Source organism: Rhinoderma darwinii, chromosome 4 (genome assembly GCF_050947455.1).
Source record: "Rhinoderma darwinii isolate aRhiDar2 chromosome 4, aRhiDar2.hap1, whole genome shotgun sequence".
NCBI lineage: Eukaryota > Metazoa > Chordata > Amphibia > Anura > Rhinodermatidae > Rhinoderma > Rhinoderma darwinii.
Window position 1 is genome coordinate 127805417 of NC_134690.1, and position 15078 is coordinate 127820494.

The 15078-nt window shown below is 40.6% G+C and overlaps 1 protein-coding gene across 1 annotated transcript in view; it reads right to left on the bottom strand.

The window, feature by feature from the left end:
* Nucleotides 1-3602: 3602 nt before the first annotated feature.
* Nucleotides 3603-15078, bottom strand: part of PPM1L (protein phosphatase, Mg2+/Mn2+ dependent 1L) — a 238856-nt gene continuing 227380 nt past the window's right edge. The window contains exons 3-4 of the mRNA XM_075861567.1: nt 10395-10556; nt 3603-4455 (exon numbers count right to left, since the gene is read on the bottom strand). Coding sequence (XP_075717682.1) covers nt 4109-4455; nt 10395-10556 — 509 coding nt within the window. The 3' untranslated portion in view covers nt 3603-4108. The remainder of the gene's footprint in view (nt 4456-10394; nt 10557-15078) is intronic.

The following is a 15078-nucleotide window of genomic DNA, read 5'->3' on the forward strand; positions in this document are numbered from 1 at the left end:
ACAACACAATATGTGTGTACATTATTCTTCCATTCAGCTCATAACTTCATAAAACCAAATGTGCAAATTGAAAAAATAAATAAGGAAACCTGTGTCCCTTCAAGGAAGAAATATTTAATAATCTCACGGAATGTTTTGGGCTATGGAGAGCTACACTTGCTGTGAAGTTAAATTTAGAGCAGGCAAAGAAATCTCCCCAAAAGTTATTAGCTTGTCGTGGACATTAAATTATAAACCTGAAGGACATTTATTTCACTTGCTGGCCTTTTTTCGACCAGTATCCTTGAAGCAATTTCAGTGTAGTCCGCGGATGTGCTCCAGATATCACCTCCATTAATGGCTTCATTTCACAGTGGTGACACATCTTCAATATCAGAAAAAAAGCATCTTGAAGTTTATTAAAACTTGATACTAAAAGTTAAATGGTTATAGTAAAGTTGCAGAGGAATGAATAGTGTGCTGCAGTGTAAGGCATGCTGTTTGTGGAATTTTTTATGTGATCTAGAACACAAGATTACAGTCATTTCACACCCATTATAATATAAAGGTCGAGATGACTGATGCACAGGTAAAATAAATGACTGCACATTATAATGACTTGTCCCTATATAACAACCCTTTTATTTCATGTTTTTCTAAATCACATTATAACTTATGCACCAGTTTCTTGAAGTGTTTGGGAGTAGATTGGCTTAATCCCTTCACAGTTGTGCTCCCGACCACCGGATGTGCAGGGAACTGCAACACAGTTCCATTCAAATATATAAGGGCTGTGTAGTTCTGTACATAGTGAGTGGCTGAGGATGGGAAAATCTGTGAAGGAGCAGCTGCGCTTTACCAATGCTGCTGCTCCTTCAATCCCAGAAACCGTTGCTGTTCCAGAAATCAGACTCCCACTAACCAGTTAGTGATGGAGAATATCCCAGTGATATATATATATATATATATATATATATATATATATATATATATACATACACACACAGTCGAGTCACATTATTAAGACTACCTCCTACTTTCGATGTCGGCATCGCGTAGCCCATGAAGGAAGTGATGTGTCGTGGGCTGGCTTGGTGGGTATATAAGATGTACGATAGGCTGTCTCAACACATATTATTCGTTGTTGCCATGAGTAAAAGGGGAAATTTATCAGAGTTGCAAAAAAGGACGATTATTGGTTTTCGGGCTAAGGGTGGCTGTATTTCTCAAACAGAGAAGTTAGTTAAATGCTTGCATGCTGCTGTGGTGAAAGTGTATCGTGAGTGGACAAATGGCACCATTGGGAATAACCGACGTGGAAACTGCGGAGCACCACATGCCATTGATTTGAGAGGTGAACATCGGCTACGAAGGTGTGCGAGGACCGAACTACACGCTACAGTGAAGCAGCTCACCGTGAACATCAACCAGGGGGCTACCAGACGTGTGTCTAAATCAACAGTTCGGTAAACCCTACTGCGTATGGGGCTCCAAAGCAGAAGGATGGTGACTGCTCCTATGCTGACAAAGGCTTTGATTTGCACGGCTGTATCGGAATTGGACCACCGATGATTATGTTATTTATGCCACACAGTAAACGGCATAAATCTAAGACGCAAAAAAGAGTGGCAAAATGTATGGGGTTTTTTCCATTACCCCCCCAAAAAGTTAATAAACGTTAGTCAATAAATTATATGTACCCCAAAATGGTGTTATTAAAAAGTACAACTTGTCCCGCAAAAAACAAGACCTTATACAGATATGTCGACGTAAAAATAAAAGAGTTATAGCTCTTGGAATATGACGATGGAAAAACGTAAAAAACTAGCTTGGTCATGAAGGTCTAAAATAGGGGTTAACATCCTTTATTTTTGTTTGTTTATTTTGCCGGTTGTCAACTGAAATAATTGCTGAACATTCCACTGTTCATCCGGTACCTGAATGCCAGCAGTTTTAGTGGCCATCTGGTTTCTAAATGCTGACTGTACTAAATGCTATATGTTCCACCAATGACTTGGTAACTGGAAGTTGACGGTACTACTGACCACCTTGTTCCTAGACACTGACCAATAATGAGCTGTCGATTATCAGATGCAGAGTGTTCCATGGACCACAAGGTACCAGAAGCTGAAAGAACCCCAACCCCTCCCGGCAATGGATGTGTCAGCTACCACCAGGCACAGGAAGCTGAATGTATCACGGTCCACAAAGGACTGAACCTGAATATTTCCTTGATTCCCAGGTACGAGATGCAGAACTCAAAAGGGGGGATTTATCAAAATTGGGTGCAAACAAAAAGTGAAATACTTTCCATAGTAACCAATCAAATTCCACCATACATTTTTCAGATGCCCTCTGGAAAATAAAGGCAGCAATATGATTGGTTGCTATGGGCAATTATTCCACTTTTTCCATGTTTTGATAAATCCCCCCCTATAGCATCTGATACGACCATCAGATTCTGGATGTTGAATTATCAGATTCTCTATAATAATATATTAATGAATACAAGTCGGTTTTTTTTGTGACATTACTGGAATTCCTTTTGTTTAGGATATTTACAGAAAACTTTAGGTTTGGAAGTGAATGCTTTCATTTCCTTCTAGATTTAGCATATAAAGTTCTAACAATGTAGAAGTTCTTGAGATTGATCCATTGTTCCATCACAAACATAATACGTTGTCCCCTCCCCCATCATGATTATACATTTACGTTAGGTTTCTCTACTACAGCAATGCAAACATGGTTCTGCTATTAAACAACAGAAATCTTTTTCTTCTCCCTTCAGATGTTTTACATTGCAATGTAACTCCCCATTACTGAATTTGCTAAAAGCCTAGAATTATCTTTGTGTGCCACTCATCCTTCACTATGCCTGTTTATCGAAGACATAACTATTTTCTTAATGCTTCTAGTTGATGACGGATATTTAGGACAAGGACGTTTTTATAGATTATGTTTTATATTTTTATAATATAATACATCTATTTAAAAATAACTTGTCTCCTAGGAAATAAGCATATCGTCATGTACAGGTCCGTTAATAAAACGTAGGGAGAAAGAAGCGACATGCCCTATCTTCGGGCGTTTACGTCTCTGACCTCCCATTGACATCAATGGGAGGCAGAGAAAGCGTATTCCGCGGCGCTCAATGGCCGAGGGCGAAAAATGGCGTGAAAATCGGCGTGCAGGCAGAGCAATATCTGCCTCAAAATTCTAAACTGAATTTTGGTGCAAATTTTCTGCCTGCAAAAGACTCTGTGTGAAACCAGCCTAATACTTTGTTTTAGTAACGTAAAAAAAAACGTCTTCAAGGGTTTCCACAGCCTTCAAAGGTACCTTTTCTTCTAATATTATTTTTTTTTTAAAAAAACAGTATCTTTCGACAGAATGCAAAAGCATGGTGTGATCAATGTATGCATCACGTCCATATAGGCTGCAGTGTTAAGGGACTGAGTTTACAAATACCCCATATTGTAAAATGTTATACAATCGAATGTTGTCAGGCATGTTCTGGAGATTTTATTAGATATCTATCATCCAAGTTTTAAAATATCAAATTATGGATTCTCCTTCATTTCCTAATAATGAGAACAAACCATGGAAGATATGTAGGCAAACAGTTCAGCAGGTAAGCTTTAAATTGGTCTTCAAAGACAAAGCAACTTATAGGTGACATCATCATCATCATAATAATAATAATACATCTTTACAACTTTTTCACAATGTTTCGCCAGGACTCTCCCTGGATATACATTTTATAAATGGTTGTTAAAAGTGAACACGAGGTTTATTCATTGACAGTATGGCATGGTTCTCAAATCTCTGATGTAGAATGATATGGTCTCACCTCCACCCAAAAACAACGCCTTAAAGTCTCCTTGGAGGGGTAACACTTTCTTTTAATACAGATAGTTGATTGTTAAGGATGTAACAATGTTGGGTCATATAATATATACTTTCCTTGTGTTCTTAACTTTACGGTTGATGGATACATTAGCTGAGTTCATTTTAAGGTTTAGGACATGGATATGGAGTCATGGGGCAATCTTAATAATGTTTCCACATTTTCCTACTTACTTAAAATAAAATTGTTTGCCTGAAGTCCGTCTGTACATAAGTAAATACCTTATTGTTCATCTGTTCTACTACTATTCCTGAACTTTACTACCATGACTGTTATGTTATCAGGACATCCTCTGTAGAATGACTGTAATACAATGCTTTTGGCTCCAAAGTGGGGTTCATCCAGGCGTTCTTTAATGAACCGAACAGCTTCTTCATTGCTGAAAGCATCCCATAGCCCATCAGATGCCAAGATCATGAATTCTGGCTGCAGTTTGTCGAGGTCAAAGCTCAGGATATCAGGGTCTGATATGATGACGTTAAGATTTTTCAAGGGATAATCCCCTAAAGAACGGGACATTGCCAAAATTCCTTGAACTCTCCAAGAGCCATTGAAACTGATGAAACCACCTGGTAAGCAAAAACAATGAGACTGTTATTCACGGATAGAAATGCAGGTACATTCCAGAAAGATTAGCATAAATTCTAGTGGTGTATACGTCTATGTTAGGATGGCTTCCACCTGTCTACAGTAATAAGCTAAAAGATCAATGCTGTGCTGGTTATTAGATTTGACTAGACAGTTCTGAATATAGAAGAACATTTGTGAATCAAACCTTGAAATGGAAATTAGGATAAGTCGTCTGGTCTAGTCAATTTTGATTTGCAGATGCAGGGCTCTCTAAACATAAGTCTATTGGAGTTACAGAAACAGTGACTCCCTGAGGATATGTTCACACGCTAAAGTAAAAACGGCTGTAAAGTACGGAGCTGTTTTCAAGGGAAAACAGCCTCTGATTTTCAGCCGTATTAAAGCATCAAAAAAGTTTTTTTGATGCGTTTTTTGGAGCTGGATTTCTATTGACACAATGAAAAACGGCTCAAAAGTGGCATGCACTTCTTTTTACGGAGCGTTTTTTTACTCACCGTTTTTCAAACGGCTGCGTAAAAAACGCCCGCCTGACCGAAATGCTGTTTTTCCCATTGAAATCAATGGGCAGATGTTTGGAGGCGTTCAGCTTCTGTTTTTGTCAGGCTTTTTTCGAGCCATTAACGTCCCGAAAAACGGCTGAAAACACAGCGTGTGAACATAGCCTAAAGGGGTTTTCCAGTCAGAAGAAATTGATGGCCTATCCTCAGGATAGGCCATCAATATCTCATCGGCCTTGGTCCAACTCCTGGCCCCCCCTGCTGATCAGCTGTTTTGAAGGGGCCGCAGCGCTCGTACAAGCGCTGCTTCCTCTTCATTTCCTTTACTGCTCAGACTGTGATTTGTCGACACACTTGTAGCGGCGGTTCACAGTATTATAGCCTTATCCCATTCACTTCAATTGTAGAGTCAGAATTTGCCATACAATACAGAATCCAGTGATCCACCTTGCCTAGTTTCAATGGTTAAGGCCAGTGGTGTTGCATTGTTCCATAGCCACAATCTACCTGAGTATTGTTGCTGTTTATGTGTTCCCTTCATGCTCACAGTCTACCCATCTTCTAATGGCTACTGCCACCATGATAACGCACCATATGACAAAGTACATATCACGTCCAGTAGATTCCATGAACATGAGGAGTTCAGGGTCTTACAATGTGTGTATAGTGGAATGAGACACTGATAAGGTGATTGTGAAGTTGACAATTCTGTAGAACTGCATTATGCTTTCATGTCATCAAGGACTGGAATCTCCAAGGAATATTTTTTACATTATTTGCTCTAAGGGCCTGTTCACATCGCCGTCGGGTTCCGTCTGGGGTTTCCGTTCACCCATTCCGTCAGAGGAACAGATGAAAGGAAAGCTGAACGAAAACCATAGCTTACGTTTGCATTACCATTGATTTCATGGTAATAGTAATGCTTCCGTTGCAGCTGGTTTCCGTTTGTTTTCCGTTCCGTAAAGTTTCCATTTTTATTCCACAGAAACAATAGAGTAGTCGACTATGCTATTGCTTCAATGAAAAAAAACAGAAACTTTACTAACATATACTATACTAAGGCTGTGTTCACATCAGTGTTGCCCTTCCGATGAGATTTCCGTCGGGTCAACCCCTCAATGGAAAGGCAAACTGAAATCTTAGCTTCCGTTTCCCTTACCACTGTGAGTCGACTCCGCTTTTGGTTCCGTCCAGCACAACGGAACCCTGTCACAACGGTGACAAACGGAAACCACTAGCAACATTTCCATCACCATTGAGGTCAAGGTTTCAGTTTGCCTTTCCGTTGAGGGGTTAACCCGATGGAAATCTCAGACGGAACCCCTCAACGGAAGGGCAATCCTTATGTGAACAGGCCCTTATACTGATATATCCTGGGGGTTGTGGCTGCAGGTGGAACACTGCTTACATGTGCTCCCTCATATTCAATCCTGCATAGAGATCAATGGATGATCCTGCATAACGAGTCCTTCCAGCGGCCTATACAAATGCAAGTATGTGAACAAAGAATCTTAACCCTCTGTAGCCTCACTCCCTAACCTGGGCCAAATTTTGACATATTGCAACATTTGTGCTCATTCTATTTACTCGTACTTTCTGAAAGTAGAATAAACCCTTTAACTACAACTAACTACAAGCTAATGTAACAGTGTAAAGTTTTTAGTAGTTGGTTAGTAGGCCCAGATCTGACAATTACCACTACTTATCCTGTCTGTGAATGAACTATAGATGATGTAACATGCTCCATACTCTTCTTAGCAACTCAATTAAAGCAAATCACTTCACTATTAAACTGAGCTGTGGCTAAATGTTATGCTGATCGCAGCACATACCGGTAGAGAAATCTTCGTGATGCTGCCTAATTCTCCAGGGACTAATCACAGGGAATAAATGAGAACATCACGCACGCTCAACATCATTGTGTGCTTTACGGAAAGTTTGTTTTTAGGTCATTCTTAACTGCTTGTGAGGTTTGCAGAATTAAACAGATATCAGGATTGTTCGCTCAGTTATTAGTTTTTTGTGCAATAAATAAATTTTATGTGCTTGATTACATTTAATGCAACCTTCAATAAAGCTGAATACAGGACCTGAGGATTATCTATAAAGCTGTACACACATGGGAGTTACATGCATTTATCCCAAATACGTTATAGCAAAATGTGTCTATTTAGAGAGCTCACATTCCTTCCTTAGTTACAATCTCATTTGTAAATTATTTTTTTTTTCTATCTATCTATCTATCTATCTATCTATCTATCTATCTATCTATCTATCTATCTATCTATCTATCTATCTATCTATCTCATATCTATCCATCTCATATCTACCTATCTCATATCTATCTATCTAGGGGCGTAACTAGGAAAAACTGGGCCCCATAGCAAACTTTTGCCTGGGGCCCCCCCTCCTCCGAGTGTCACACAACCCCCCCTTGTAGATAGTGCCTTTTCTACAGCCCCCCCCTGTAGATAACGCCATACAGCCCCCACTGTAGAGAAAGCCAAACAGCCCCCACTTTAGAGAACGCCATACAGCCCCCACTGTAGAGAACGCCATACAGCCCCCTGTAGATAATGCCATACATCCCCCTGTAGATAATGCCATACATCCCCTTGTAGAGAACGCCATACAGCCCCCACTGTAGAGAACGCCATACAGCCCCCACTGTAGAGAACGCCATACAGCCCCACTGTAGAGAACGCCACACAGCCCCCCTGTAGATAACGCTATACAGCCCCCCCTGTAGGTAACGCTATACAGCCCCCCCTGTAGGTAACGCTATACAGCCCCCTGTAGGTAACGCTATACAGCCCCCCCTGTAGGTAACGCCATGCAGCCCCAACCCCCCAAAAAAATCTGACCTACAGTGTCTCCTACAAAAGACATGCATCCCCTATCCACAGGATAGGGGATACATGTGTGATCGCTGGCAGCGATAGGGAGAACGGGGGACCGAAAGTCCCCCGAAGTTCTCCATGACTAACCTCTGACTTCCGGAGTCTGCGCAGCTCAAGAAAAATTAAAGGAGCGCTGGTCACGCATGCGCACAAGCGCGACTGGCGCTCCATTCATTTCTACGGAGCTGTCGACACAGACCCTGGAAGTCCGAGGTTTGTGATGGAGAACTTCAGGGGACTTTCAGTCCCCCGTTCTCCCTATCAATGCCAGTGATCACACATGTATCCCCTATCCTGTGGATAGGGGATACATGTCTTTTGTTTAATGGCAGAGCAGGGAGATACCTCCCTGCTCTGCCATAGTGTTCAGTGGCGTCGCGCTGTAGCAGCCATAGCGGCTGCTAGCGGAGCCTCCGGCCATGGTGGGGGCCCGTGCCGGCGGGCGACACGGCCCCCTCATGCCGCGGGCCCCGTAGCAGCCGCAACGGCTGCTACGGCGGTAGTTACGCCACTGTATCTATCTCATATCTATCTATCTATCTATCTATCTATCGATCTATCTCATATCGATCTATCTCATATCGATCTATCTCATATCTATCTATCTATCTCATATCTATCTATCTATCTCATATCTATCTATCTATCTCATATCTATCTATCTCATATCTATCTATCTCATATCTATCTATCTATCTATCTATCTATCTATCTATCTATCTCATATCTATCTATCTATCTATCTATCTCATATCTATCTATCTATCTATCTATCTATCTATCTATCTATCTATCTATCTATCTATCTATCTATCTATCTATCTATCTCATATCTATCTATCTATCTATCTATCTATCTATCTATCTATCTATCTATCTATCTATCTATCTATCTATCTATCTATCTATCTATCTATCTATCTATATCTCTCTATCTCATATCTATCTCATATCTATCTATCTCATATCTATCTATCTCTCTCATATCTATCGATCTTTTATCTATGACTGCGCAACCACACATGTTGAACAATTCTGTAAAGCAAAAATTATTTAAAAAAAGGAAATCTGAAAAAATACATATGGAAAACGACTGGTATGTTATTCTAAGTTTTTTGGCAAACTTGTCAGTTTTTATTGAGACTTTAGCTGTTTCTCTTGTTTCTGATAGTAATATCAAACAGTTTCAATGATGTTGAGATCATGGCTCTTTGTTGCAGGACTCATTTTTCTTGTTTTTGCTGAGAATAACTCTTTATGACCTTGGCAGTGTGTGTGAGGTCATTGTCCTGCTGCAAAATGAAGTTAGCACAGATTAAAAACCTCCCTGATGGTACTCCGTACACTATATTGCCGACAAACAGCCTCCTGTTTGAGAAAAAAAATCTAATTGTGACTCATCAGTACTATTTGATGTTCAGCCCCACATTCCTTGTATTTATGAGAATAGGAAAGACTTTTTGCTTTGCTTCAATTATTTTTGTCTCATTTAGGTTTCGTTCACATTTGCGTCATGGCTCTGTTCATGGGTTCCGTCGGACCTTCCTGTCAGGGGAACCCACAAACTGAATCAAAACGGAAACCATAGGTTTCTGTTTGCATCACCTTTGATTTCAATGGTGATGGATCCGGTGCAAATGGTTTCCGTTTGTCACCGTTGTTTAAGGTTTCAGTCATTTTGACGGACTCAATACCGTAGTCGACTGCGCTATTCATTCCGTCGAAACAACAGAAACCTTAAACAACGGTGACAAATGGAAACCATTTGCACCGGATCCGTCACCATTGAAATCAATGGTGATGCAAACGGAAACCTATGGTTTCCATTTGTTTCAGTGTGGATTCAGATTGTGGGTTCCTCTGATGGAAAGCTCTGACGGAACCCATGAACGGAGTCCCAACGCAGATGTGAACGAAGCCTTAGCACCAACTCTTCGATGAAGAAAATCTTCAGACTGTAGAGAGGGCTACTTGGGTTCCAACAGTTATTGTGAGTTCAGACCGGAGTAGGGCTTCAGTTTGACTCATCTATTCTGCGGTACTCGGTTTCCATGGCTAACCAGTGCGTCTGTGGTTCTTAACCTTGCCAATTTCTTGGTGCTTCTTGGACAATACATCTCTCCTATTTGCTGCAAAAACTTTTGCGTGGGACATATATCTGCATAGTAATTAGGTTTTTAACCATACAAATGACAAAGGAATGTTTTTATTTTTAAAATGCAAAATACAGTCAGGTCTTGTCGGCCTGACACACATATTAGAGTGCTAACATAAATCTAGCCATAGTCATGATATTGTCTTGTGTGTATTACCAACTTGATGGTACAGGAGTATAGGGAATATGACAGGTTGGAGTTTTATCTATCCAATCCGTTGTTTTCTCTGAGATAGGCTGCGGCATTCATTACATCCTTACTCTGAATGGTCTAGATACTAAAAATCAAATCCGAATTCTAAATCTAAATTATGCGTGTGAACGGTAAAGTTTAAGCTGTAATATGTATTAATGCGGGATCTTACCAGCTCTTTTAATCCTCTTTCTTTCCTTTAGCTGATATGGTTTGTGATCATGCGATAAGGGAATAGCATTTCCATCCTTGTCACACAAGACTCCACGTGAATCCCCAACATTTGCCACTGTGAGTTCTTTGTCCGATAACAAAGCAATTAAACATGTGGTACCTGTAAAAGGAAAACAGAGATGTGCTGAGTCTTTTGTAGTCAGAGACATAGGATCTACCTGATAACACTGGGATCTACTAATTCTCCGACTAGTAACTAAATAGGAGACAGACAACAAGGGACGACTCAATATACAAATTCTGTTTTCTGAAGTCTTTTATTCAATACATTTCTCAGGATGACACGTGCCTACTGTTACCCATGATTCTGAAATAAGGCTGGAACTTCAAGGTGATTTATGCCTCGTAATGCCTGGCTGGAAAGTTTTGAGCAACCCTAGTTGTATGATGTGACTTTTCAAGACGTGCGGTGTGCCCAACTTGTGGCGGCATAGTTGCATGTCATTTTACTTAGGCTCCATGCACACGAATATAGTTTTTAGCCATAATAACGGATAATCTGCGGACCCATTAATTTCTATAGGCCACGGACACCTTTCCGTATATTTACGGATGTGTGTCCGGGCTGTAGAAATGACCTGCAAAATATAGAACGTCCTATTCCTGTCCGCAATTGCGGCACGGACTCGCTAATAGAAGTCTGTGGGTGCGCGCGAAGTTGCGGACGGCTACAGATGTGCATTTGTAGCCGTCTGTAATTTGCATAAGCGTTGCTATGCGATGGCAGGGCATTACCCAAGAAAATTGCGCCTGAGTGTTTATGTGACCTTTTCAAGGGGTTGGGACATGTGAGTGATATTATTTGTAGCCTCCCTTTTTTTGCGGATCCATAAATACAGATCTCCAAACCATATTTGTGGAACAGTGTGCCAGATATGCGGATAACTACGGATCTGTAGTCAGTACAAAAAATACTATAGTCTTGTGCATGAGACCTTAATAAGCCTCCACTGACACTTTTTGCGAGAACAGTTATTATGCATGAGGTCCATTTTGTTTCAATGGAATATATATTTATAGAGCAGCGCATGCCTTGTCCATGCAGAATAATTTTTTTTTGTACAACGCAGTTTCCGTAACTCCCATAGCAGTGACTGGCAGTTACGGAAACAGTGTAGCATGCGATCTACGCTGTTTCCGTAACTTCCATTCACTTCTATGGAACTTACAGAAACAGCGTAGTTCAGAGAACTACGCTGTTTTCTTCTTATTTGGTCGGAAATCACAAGCATCAGTGGGAACACAAAAAGCTAGAACGGGGTTTAAGGCGGTTTTAATTGTTTTAATTAGTGCTACCGGTATCTGGGGGGGGGGGGGTTGGCCGGCTGGTGGAGTTTAAATTAGTTGAACAGAAAGAAGATCTAGGGCATTCTGCCCTTGCTAAAATAATGGCATAGTAAGTTAATTGAATGTGGTCGGTATTGGTTCAGAGTGCACTAGACCTATAGGAGGTGCACGAATAGGGTCCCAACCCAATCGTATGTAGAGAAGTATTCGGCACACAGACAAATATGATTCAAAAATTCTTTTGTTTTATTTGTATTGTATTCAAATGCCATGGGCGGAGTGCGTGCAACGTTTCGGTCCAAGAAGACCTTCGTCAGGCACTAGAACCCTGTTGGCGTGGATGTGTCCTGCTGATGAGCGCTGTTGTTCATATCGCGGCTTACCGCTCGTTTTTGGCGCCAAAAACGGCTGAAAATTACGGAGCTGTTTTCAGAGAAAACAGCCTCTGATTTTCAGACGTTTTTGAAGCTGAAAATAAAGCTTCTTTCAATTTGGAGCTTCTTTTGAGGCGTTTTTCATAGTGTTCAATAGAAAATCAGCTCCAAAAAATGCCTCAAGAAGTGACATGATACTTCTTTTTACGGAGCGTCTTTTTACGCTCCGTTCTTTAAAACAGCGGCGTAAAATAGGCCCCGTATGAACTAAATGCTGTTTTTCCGATTGATTTCAATGGGCAGATGTTTGTAGACGTTCAGCTTCCGTTTTTTCAGGTGTTTTTCGAGGCGAAAACGCCCAGAAATAGGCCTGAAAACACTGCGTGTGAACATACCCTTAGGGTAGTTCCAGCCTAATATGATCTGTTATAATAAAAAGATAAAGTGCCTCATGTATCACTACAGTAACCTTGTTGCTTTTGGCAACCAGTCGAAGTGCAGTTTAGAAAATGAAAATGAAGGCTGGACTCTGATTCTTTTTTACATATCAGAGGACTCGGGCATCGCATGTCTTTTCAGTTGTCGCCCTTTCATATAGTTTCAGGTTTTGGGGCATGTAGTCCCCGATCCACTGGAAAGACACCAATTATATTTTGTCCTTCACTAAAGCAAAATACAAGAGCATTGTGAGAGCTTACAACCATGGGTGACGGGTTACATTACATTACATCTACCTCTTTCTGGAAGATTTATACACAGACACCAAGTTATGTCTCAGAAGAGAAGTGGTAGACATTTCAGCTTGTAGTATGTAGTAAACGCTAACTCATAATGACCAGAGGCGTCTATTCCTTGACTCTTCCCTGTGGGACATTACTGCTTATCTAATGCCTTTTAGTGAGTCTAGGGTGAATATCAATAGCTGAAGGCCTAGATAAGAGGTAAAGAAAAACGCTTATTGACTCAAAAGAAGCCCAAGGCAATGGAGGACCCATACAGAACAATGAAAATAAGAAGACATATGGGTTATTGTAGTATATTACAACACAAACCATAATGTAGTTACTACACAGAGATATATAACATTGCAGAATGCCAAAGGTAGAACGAAATGGGACTCCAAGACCATTAACCCTGCTGATTTTGGACACTAGGAGAACAGCGAGTCTCTTATTAATAATTTACACTCTGTCCCTTTGTTGTGGTGGTCCAGCCTCTTGCAGCTGCTGATCCGTATCATTTGGAAGCCGTGCATTGTGTCTGCATTACTAAATCATGCCCGCTGCACATGGCCTTCTGCCATTCCTAAAACACTAATCTCTCACTTACTCTTTATTTAGCTGATGATTGTTTACCCAAGATCCACGTATTTGTTTCTCACCACCAGTGGGTTTTTTTTGTGCATTGAAAAGTTTTGCCTCCAAAAGAAACCATGGCATCTGCTTAGAAGCGTTAAGTACATTTTACACACTATAAAATATTCTCGAGGGAGATTAGACGGGAGCACAGAGGCTTGGCCTGAGTTTATGTCACACTACACTTTTGGATAACGTAAGACTAGGGAATCTGAATTTGTTTTGCTAATGCAATGTTGGAAGACAAAATGATTGCCGTGTGAAAAAGTAATAACATCCCATTTAAAGGTTTTTATTTTTTAACATTCACATTTATGTGGACATATCTTGAGCATTGAGGAACTTGACCCTTATTTTTCCTCATATGTTCCTCATAGGTCATATGTTCTTTTTCTAAAAAACAAAAACAGACCCATGTTCCAGGACTGCGTTCAATTCTGAAAACACCACTTTGATCTATGGTTTTAAACATTTTTGCAGGAAACTAGAATTCATCCCAGATTTAGAGGCACACATGGGAACATATTAGGGAAATACATTGGCAATATTCATAGCAGAAACTTTGAGCTATAATGGGAAATCAATTTCACAGTACTATAACCTTCATAAATGGTATAAAGTGGGTTAAATACTAATAATAGCGTGGGGTTAAATAGTAATAATACCCGGGCACAGAAATAATCTCTCATGCATAAAAAAAAAAAAAAAGTGTCAATGTTGCCCTCCAGATTTTGTCTTGCTTTTTTTCAGGGTAGTTTAACAATGAAAGAAGTGAACGGATTGGCTTCTGTGGATATCTGATTTGATATGTTCCTGCTACGCCTGAAATAATGATGTAAACCACCGTCATAATTAACTGCGTGATTATTGTCTTTATATATTAAATACTTAGCGAAATTGGCATATAATAAGCAACAAAAAGGAGCTATAAACGTGTTTGTGCTATTTTTTTGCTTGTTTGAGTGAGTTAAGGAGAGGCTCACAGAGCACGTATATGATCGTAGCTGGAGACACCCGAGTCATTTGCCTTCTATGGGCAACACTGACAATTTTTAAACAAGGCCCATTATCTTTTCATCCAAACCACAAGCTACAATAATTAATACGCTCTTTAATACCGCTAAATACTAATACTAATTATCTGACTCATCAATTAAATACTGGTTCACCACAATGTTTATTGGAGACAATATGTCAGGCACATTTTTTCTTAAAGGGGTTGTCCCAGAATTGACAATTATCACCTATCCACAGGATAAGTGATAGTTATCTGATCGCTGGGTGCCCCCCCGATCACGAGAACGGGGATCACGCGCCCCATGTGCCTCCTCATTGATAGACTGCAGTGAGAAGGCCATTGAATGTAGCAGTGGTTGAGCATGCACACCGATGCTCCGTTCAAAGTCTATAGGTATGACGGAAACAGCAGAGTACAGTGCACGGCTGTTTCGGTTAATACCATAGACATTAAATGGGGTGCGAGTGCATGCTCAACTTCTGGTCCATTCAAGCTCATTTTCACTGCGGGGGTCCAGTGAAGCTCCTCTTCACTGCAGGGGGTTCAGGATCCCCGGTTTCACAATTGTCGGCAACGAGCGTTCTATGA